At 37.5% G+C, this 9582-nt stretch overlaps 1 protein-coding gene across 1 annotated transcript; it reads right to left on the reverse strand.

Annotated features, from left to right (window-relative positions):
* Nucleotides 1-2193: 2193 nt before the first annotated feature.
* On the reverse strand, nt 2194-9119 carry LOC130550823 (uncharacterized). Its single transcript, XM_057328319.1, has 9 exons — nt 9066-9119; nt 8800-8838; nt 8435-8696; nt 8205-8350; nt 4731-5013; nt 4512-4651; nt 3647-3738; nt 2764-2857; nt 2194-2687 (listed from the first exon to the last, which is right to left on the reverse strand). The coding sequence occupies exons 1-9, from the start codon at nt 9100-9102 to the stop codon at nt 2674-2676; spliced, it is 1107 nt and encodes a 368-aa protein (XP_057184302.1). The 5' UTR covers nt 9103-9119; the 3' UTR covers nt 2194-2673.
* Nucleotides 9120-9582: the final 463 nt, after the last annotated feature.

The following is a 9582-nucleotide window of genomic DNA, read 5'->3' on the forward strand; positions in this document are numbered from 1 at the left end:
GAGGCGAGGTCCCAATGAATTCACTCCTGTCTCTCTCCCCATTGTTTATGAATGCTAGAAACCCGCGCTACCGAAAATCTTGCGATGGCTATCAGTGATTTCTGGGTAGTGTCGTACTACTAGAGTTTCACAGTCGGAATATTATCATATAGACAGGATCGCAGTTCTCATACCTACAGTAGACCAACATCTGATCAATTATTTTTGTCGTTTAAAAATGTTATCATGAGTGTGGTGGCCAGTGCGGTGACCATGAATATGTCCATGGTGTCCACGGCCCCCCTGGTCACCCCCTAGCTCTGCCACTGTCAACAGACCATGATGTAAGGACTGAAACTCATGGCTTACGATTGTTATATCTAAAAACGGAGCTGCTATACTTCTGTGATGAGACAATAATATTGTTATCCTGAAGTTAATTAAATGTTTATTCTTCTGTGAATAATTATCTGCTTTGAATCCTGTATATTGTGTTGAAGTCATTGGTTATTTTATTTCTGTATCTTTAATGTCTTATGCTGAGGTAAACATAGTGTGGTGTATTAGAAATGGTGCTGTTTAAATCGAAAAATTACTTCAGTAATGAAATGGGAATTATTAGGCTAATAGAAGAATGTAATACATTGATTTCATCCTCCATATTGTGTGGGATGATGTATTTAACTTATTTTATTTAGATTAGATAAGTGATGGATACAAACACAGCATGGATGTACAGTAGGCTACTCATTACTGACGTGTAGTGAGGCCAAACGGACCCGAGAAAAATATTTTAGGCTTACGTACTGGGAACGTTCCCTTAACATCAGTATCTGGTTCCTAGAAAGTTTTTTAAGGTTGGTTTTTGGTTTTCTTTACGGAAACAAAACGTTAGTTTCATGGTTTTGTAAGGCAGCTGGAAAAGTACTAAGAACTGAGTTTGTTTGTGATGCTGGGACATAAAACAATAAAACCCCATTTGTTGCTGGATCCCGAGGAATGATATCCTGCCCTCCCATCAGGGGTTGTTGATGCCCAGGAGTTTTGATTTTTAACTATAAATGGGGCATATTTACTAAAGCTCACATGTACCAGATTTCCACCTATCACCTGCCTTAGCAAGTTGCATGATCGTGACTAAAATAACTATTGTTATGTTTCTGATGAGCATGGGGCGGCCAGACTTACTGACATTAGTTTACCCGGCAACCTCTGACTAAAGGTCAGATCTGACAGTTTTGTGACCGTGAGATTCACGAACCAGCCGGCGTGAGACTCTGTGCGACTGCAGGTCCCAAACGAAAGGATACTAAATATATATAAAGTATGAAGATTTACAGATAAAATTAACTATGATCAACAGACACATTGGAAATGTCATATAACTTATTAGATATTATAATAAAATTGGAGTCAGATCGGTCTTAACCACAGAGTCTTGTAAATTGAACTAAATTGTAACAGTTTTAAATAACTTCATGTAGAAATCGCTGAGGAGAAGCAGAACACGAGATCCCTTCAACCACTCCATTGGATTCTGTCATTGGGCCAGTGGGTGGTCTTTTACAGTTTCTATAACTTAATCGGAACCAGAAACTAAGGTTCTATTTCCGTAAAGAAACGAACCTTTGAAAATAACGTTCTGGGAACCAAAAACGAATGTTAGGGGGAAAAATGTATAGCTGGGACGTTTATTAGATGTTTTTACACATGCAGATGTTTTACAGATCTCGAGATCGTTAGCATATATATCTGTCAAAACCGAAAACTAAAGAAATGATTAAAAATAATTGATTAAAGCTGAGATTGTTCTGTTTGTTTTTTGTATACTTTAGTCTTTTTGCAGTAATACACTCGACTCATCCGTGCAGTGCATCAGCCCGACATTTTTTATTAGTCCTTCCGACATCTTAGATTTATGGGTAATGTAGTTAAAAGGTATGATCCATAACACATTACAGAGATGACTCTATTTTATGTCCACAATAATAAAGGTAATTAACAACCTACTACTCATATAACACCAGTGATACTCCTCACTAAATGTGTTGGAGCCAAAAATGATTTAGTAAATGCACCACTTTTGTTGAGCAATTGTTGGGAACACATGTTCACATAATTTCAGGTTAAATCTTAAATCTTCAAGTTTTTAATGTAATTTCTCATTATACAGTGACGCTCTCACATTTGAGTAATATAAACCAGCCGGTGGTGTGTAATTCAAAACACTTTAATGAGTTAGCAGTCAGAGTGTACAAAACAGATAAACATACAAAAATCCATCTTTGTGTTTAATATATTAAGATTAATAAAGCATTCTATAGGCTCTAATCTGTAGCGTAATATACTTTTTGCTGCTGCGAAGCAGTTTCCTAATATAGTGAAATTGGTCTATTTAATATCCAACAGCTTAAATTAAAACTTTAACATCATTGCAAATGTAGCAGTTCTGAATGATAAAAGTGAGTGAAAGTCTTTATGTAGCTATAGCCTAATAAAACTAATCATGAAGATGTTTAACAGAAATATCGTAACGCAAACTCTTATCTGTTTATTCACCACTGTGAATTCAATCTGGAACACATTTACAACATTGAACTTATTTGTCTGGAAATGTCTGTAATATTGTCCCAAAAGAATTTCAGCTGAAAGATTTCTCTGTGTCTTTTCAAAGACAGTCTTGATTCCATTTGATTAACTGCAAGGACCTGTAAATGAGACACGCTTAATACAAGTTCATGGTTTTTATACTCATTTTCATCTGCAAATGTACGGCAGACTCACGTTTTTCTTCCACTTTGATCACGTCCTGTTGAGGGGGTTGAGACCACTGCACTATCACGTCTTTAAATCCTCTGCCAGCCAGAATAGATCCCAACTGTTAACACAATAATGATGATGATAATAATAATAATGTTGTGTTTTACAAAAACTTTAAACATCATAAATACAACGAGATGCACTTTTCCAACTTTCCAAAATTGTATGTTAGTACAGTGGTTCTCAAACGTTTTCCTTGCAAGGCCCCCTTTGTGTAGATATAAATAACATATTTTCAAACAAAATATATTCAGTTATACAATTCTGAAACATTTATTATTTTGGTTGGTGGCCTTATTTTTCTGACGTTTTATTGCATAAAATTTATGATAAATTTCATAAAATGCCACAAAATCTGTGCCCCCCTGGATCCATCTTGGGGCCCCGCGTTTGAGAAGCATTATGTTAGGGTAATCCTCCTAATATGACATACTAATACTAATATATGAAAAAATCCATTTCCACAATGCTAAACCTGATCAAATTAATTCATTTACATTTATGCATTTGGCAGAAAAGCGATTTACATTGCATTATCCTATACATTTCTTTCTAAGTATGTGCAATCCCCTGGGATTGAACCCACAACCTTGCGTAACGCCATGCTCTTACCACCGAGCTACAGGAAAGCTATTTTTAAGCTAATTTATACATTAAATAATTTAAACATTTAATCAGATTACCTTAAAGTGCTTTGTTTGTTTATATAAAACATTGTTTTGTAGAATCTTACCCTGTTTTAAAAAGGGAATGTAGCACTTTCAGACAACTATCTCCTACCCTGTTCTTCAGATGTATTTTATTAGTAATTATGTGAAATAAGTTTGTTATTTGTTTCTGTTCTCACCTGTTGAAGGATGTTTTCTGCTATTGTAGAGTCAGTCAAATCCTCTTTGGAGCTGAACCGCATCTTTACAGCTGCTCTCTGTTTACAGATGTCTAAAACAAAAATGATCAGCACTCTTCCCTGTCTCTTGTTAACAAAAATATATGATGTGAAGACTTTATTATAAAGGGTACGGACGTGTCGTCACTTTACCACGTGAGCATGCAGCGCGCCCCCGTGGGTGGCAAACACTAGGAATTCAACAATATCAAAATCTCACTGTACGATAATACCTCAGTGTGAAGTTCATGGTACGATATTTATTGCAATATTTAAGATGACAAATGATGACTTGGAAACGTGCCATAAGCATCCTCTTTTCTTCATCCTCTAATCATAACTGTTGCTTAGAGGTTTGAGTTAGAGTGTGAGGTGTCAAATGACCTAAAATCCCTTTTATAACATAAAATAATTGCACCAGATGGAGCTTGACAAAGGTCATCTATTGTATTTTCTAACATTCTCTATGTTAGGCCCGGAAGACCTATCGTCACGTGACCAGGGTAATATTGAGACAATTTTGCTGTCGCCACAACACGATCTCGATAATATCGTTACATCCCTACTGCTTCAAGATCAGGAAACACAATTCCGCGCAACCTTTTAGTGTCCAGGAACACCTCATTCCTGTAAGGATCACCGTCGAGTCCAGCTGCTTGAGATGTCAACAAATGATCGTGTTTTTCTTTGTTTCTCCTATTCTCCTCAGCCATTAGTGTTTTGCCACCCAAGGTAGCGTGTCCACGGGTGAGTCCCGACATGTTCACGTGGGAAAGTGACGTCAATGCATCCCCTCTACAGGTTGGGAAGCATGCAACAGACATACCTTCAACATAGACCTCCACCTCACACATTGTAAGAATCTTGTCAGTTCCAGGACGGAACACATTCACATAACGTCCCACCATTCCACCACATGGGTAGGTATAGGACTGACCTGCTGGAATACCAGGAATAACAGCACATCTAGAGAGAGAGAGAGAGAGAGACATAAAGGATGTTGACGTGAGATGTGATGATGAATCTTTCGTGTTGTGATTCTCACAGGGGATTGTTGTTGCCGTTGTTCTCCAGAGAGTTTCCGATGCGAATCTCGGCTCCGTTTACTCGCTCTGGACAGCAGTCATTTCCGTTTGTGATGACGACTCTGATCACATGGTACACGTCACGCAGATCCAGTCTCCACCAGGGGTTACTATTCCCAGGAGCGGTTTCAGCGCAGCCGGTATTCTGCTGCAGGAGACCTCGATCTCCATCGATTCCTCTGTCAGCAGACCAGTCTTCAAATGTTGAGGATTGTGTTGCCACTCCATCTAATGCAACATTTCCTAAAAAACGACAGAGAGAAAGACACATCTGCAAGATGTTTTTCTTTATTGTTTGCTCCACTGAAATAGATTCCTGAGATGTAAGATGTTCTATAGAAGAAAGCACATAGAAGATGTTTATCATTTAGAGTTTATGTTGTATGAAAGTGTAAAGGTGCCGTTTAAACGGTGTGGCAAATAAACCACTCGGTCCATGTCCATCATAACATCTTTACTGTTTCCAATATGGTACAGTCTACAATGACTTTAACCATAACACGTAATAATGCAATAATGCAATAGCATACGAATGTCTTCACATAATTACAACAGGTGTAAATGACCTCAGATTAATAAGTATTAACTTTAAATCAACCATCCAAAAAGCAGAATTCAACATTTCCACATAATAATTAGAAAAGTTGCAATCAAAGTCGAATCTAGTGTGTTTTATGTTGATATTAACATACAATTGAGATTCTGCACCGAATAATACTTCAGAGGATAAACAAATAACACAACAGGAGTTAAATCTAACAACTAAGAGTTTAAGGAAGTATTTCGCTACTTACTTTCTTCACAGCTTGAACAAAAAACTGTTAGAAATTGGAGCAGATAATAGTGATGATCACCGTAACTTCTGCCATTAGCCTTGGTACATGTCTGAACACGAACTCTACAAGACTGACAGGTAGTTAGACAGGTTGGCTAACTTGCACCAATGAATGAACTTACAAGAATAAGAAATGTGTGGTTCACAGGTACTACACTGTACATTCAATCACAGTAGCGTAAAATGTCCGACAGAGGGCGCCAATGTCATTTAAAAGTGACCTTTTTGTACAAACGTGACCCTGGACAACAAAGCCATTCTTAAGGGTCAATTTTTCTATATTGAGATTTGTACATCATCTAAAATCTGAATAAATAAGCTTTCTACTGATATATGGTTTGTTAGGATCGGACAGTATTTGGCCGAGATGCAACTATTTGTAAATGTGGAATCTGAGGGTGCAAAAACATATTCAAGGCGGCGCTTGCCAGGATTAAATTCAAATGAACAACCAATGATATATAATCGTGGCAAAATGTAAAGAGGATGGTCCGGACTAATATATAATTGTAGCAGATTGTCAGGATTCAGTCAGGGTTTCCCCGGTTTTGTCACTAGATGTCGCTATTGGACTTTAGTTTTATGTTTTGTTTCTCTCTTGCTTATTATCATTTGCACCCGTGTCTCGTTTCCACTGTGTATTTAAACCCTTAGTTCCCCTTCACTTGCTGCTCGGTGTTTAATGTTGGTACTCTATCACAACTGGACGCTCGAGCTGTAGTTGCCCCGCTGAACTCTTTACTGAGGTAGTACTGTATAGTTTTGTCTGGAACTTTTTCTCTGAGGCCTTTTGCTGGATTTACTTACTTTCTGGATTTACCCTTTTTGACCTTGTGGATTAATTTTTGTTCCTTGGGATTATTGTTTCGTTGTGTATTATGTTTTTGCATTGTGGACTTTTTGCCTGGAGAACTATTTGGCAATTATTAAAAACCCCGATATATCCCCAGATTGCACAATCCATCTGGTTTACGTCTATTTGACGTCTGCATTTACATCTGCAAGACATCTGCAATACATAGTTTGCTCATCTGCAAAACGTCTCGGAGACGTCTGAACGTCTGTAATACGTCTGTTAAAGATCTGGAGATCTGCTGCTTAAAAACATCTGCTAAACATCTTAGAAAGAGCTGTTGTACATCCATTCTAAATCATAAACATCTTACAGACATCTTCTAGAGGTCTATATGACTTCTGACAGCAGACATCCCCGAGACGTATTGCAGATGAGCAAACGATGTATTGTAGATGTCTTGCAGATATAAATGCAGACGTCAAATAGACGTAAACCAGATGTATGTGTGCTATCAGGGTCCTTTACTGCTGACTTTGCTTCATCTTCTGGGTTCTTCCCGTCCCTTGTGGTTCAGTTAATAAGATATCTGTTTCTCACACCGGAGACCCGAGTTCGTAACCGGGCCCTGACACCGATAAGGACTCGTGCAAACGATGATAACATGTGATTTCTGATTGGTTCACAATGTGAAGGACAACTTAAGATCGCTGTATAAACATTGGAGTCGGATGTATAATTGTTAGACGCCTTCAGATGAACTCTGAGTGTCTCACTTTGATTGCTTGAGATCAAATAAAGATCAGATTTCTTGACACCTGGTTCTCTGCCTCCGAGATTTCTTACTGCGTTGGAAGGTCGATTTGCCACAACATACACAGCAGATGTTTTCCTGATCTTCAGATCTTTAGCAGACATTTTAAAGATGTATCTGTGCTGTCTGAAAAACTAATAGGTGAATAAAATGCTTAGCGTGGCTTAACCTACACTGTTAATGATTTCCTTGTATTTTTACAGAAAGTTACTGCCAGCACGGTTGCCAGCAAGTTACTGTATTTTGATTTACAGTGCTGTACTGTAATACATTTTACAGTACAAAAAATATTACTGTATAGCTACAAAACAGTACTTTACTGTATTTTTACTATATTTTGTAATTTTGTCTATTTCTCCCCCATGAAGCCCATTGTAAGGAAACAGCTTAATGCAATACTTGATATTAAATCTAGAAATGTACTACACATAATTCAAGGAGGCTATGAACAGGCAAACTTTTTCACTCCTTAGTTGGAACGCAACAAACTAAGTTTCACGTCAAGCATATTCCCATAGAAAACTATTATAAAGAAATGACTAATAAAAGTGAATAATTTGTTTTACCGTGTGATTCACTTCATGAAATGAAATAAGGGCTCATTCTTTTAACAGCAGTTAGAGTTTATTGGCTTTGACAGAAATGTGTTTTCTCCTAACCGTTGTTTAGATGTGTTAAGCATCTTTAAGAATGTCCCCCAATATTGAGTGTACTTTATGATTTCTGGTTGAGTGACCTCAGTGAGTGACTGGACTTTAATCTCTGAAGCACTCTCTTTCCCCTCGACCGAGAAACTAAACGCATGCTGAGAGGAGGTAAGAAAAACCTGCTGAGATTACACACGTCCATTGTTTTTTCATGTTTAATAACAGATTCAAACCTTTTATGACATCATAATATCTAAAGCGTCAGAGTGGGTTACTGTTGTGAGCTTTTAAACATATGATATGCCATTACACATTAGCTTGATGTGCTGTACAAGAGTCGTTTACCTGCGATGAACCCGTAGACTTCAATCTCTTTGACGGTCATAATCTTGCCATCTCCAGGAATATGAATGTGCACGTAACGTCCCTCCATACCATCACAATAGAAGGTCTCAGTGGTATTGGATGGAATCGTAGAAATCACAGCACATCTACAGAAGATAAGAGAGATTTGACGTTGATATTTGTCTCTATTTATTCTGAATCAATGATCAAAAGTGAAAGAAACGCCTCACATGGGGTTGCTGTAAAAGTCTTGAGAAACGTTTCCAACACGAATCACGGCCCCATTTATCCGAGTATAATAATAGGAACTGTCTTTGTTAGTGATGACCACTCTGTTGACCTTGTACACGTTTAACAGGTCAACTCTCCACCACGGGTCTGTCTGTGCGTTTGTATGGGAATAGGAATCACGCAGACCATCAACAGCATATGATGAGACAAGCCCGTCGTAATTTGACGACTGACTGCTTACGCCCAATCGTGCTGAGTTCTCTGACAATGTTTCAGGAATAAAACACTCGTAATCTAATACAGAAACCAGACAATTCTTCGAAATGCAGTTTATTACTGTGTTCAATGTGTTTAAGTTTCTTACCTTCTGTTCCCTTTGCCTTCTCCTGAACTGATAAAAGTCCTATGTTACAAAATCAAAACAACATTCATATTCTGCAATATAATATTTCACAATATTTCACTAAATAATACAAAAGTTGAACACAGAGATAACAAACGTAACACCCATGGTAGAAAAGTGTCAAAATAGAAACAATATGATAATGAATTGTGTATTTATAAACAAAGAGAGATGTTGTAAAATATGAGTTGAAAGACAGTACATGAAACACTGATGTTGTAATTTACCCAGTAGGATCAGGAGACACCTGCAAAGCTTCTCCATGTCTGATTAAAGCTGCGTGTGTCTGTCCGTCTTAAACAATAAATACTGTGACTTATATCAGTATGATGACCCGCCCTGTTTCTCCTCCTCTTTGTTCACATCTGTGATGTTTTCTTCTCTATCCTATTGGGCAGAGTGTGGCAGTTCCTGATTGGTCTTTCACATATTAATTGTTAATTGGTATCATATTTAAGTGTGTTAACTGGAGAAGGCACTCTCTGAGAGGTTTTCACAGGAGTGGCTCTTCCTTGAACATGTAAGGTCTGGTTCATTTCTTAACCTTTGTCTTTCTTTGACATTTCTTATATCATGTAGTTAAAGTTTGGTTGACGTTATTTCTTTTCCTGATTTCTTATTTAACCCTAGACTTATGTTTATCATTATTACTGATTTGTTGCTTTATTTATTACTTTAATTAAATCAACTAATTTGTATAGGGTTTTTCTGTGTCTGATCCCTCTTTTATGTTGCGGCTTAATA

The sequence above is a fragment of the Triplophysa rosa genome, unplaced genomic scaffold (assembly GCF_024868665.1).
Source record: "Triplophysa rosa unplaced genomic scaffold, Trosa_1v2 scaffold436, whole genome shotgun sequence".
NCBI classification, from domain to species: domain Eukaryota; kingdom Metazoa; phylum Chordata; class Actinopteri; order Cypriniformes; family Nemacheilidae; genus Triplophysa; species Triplophysa rosa.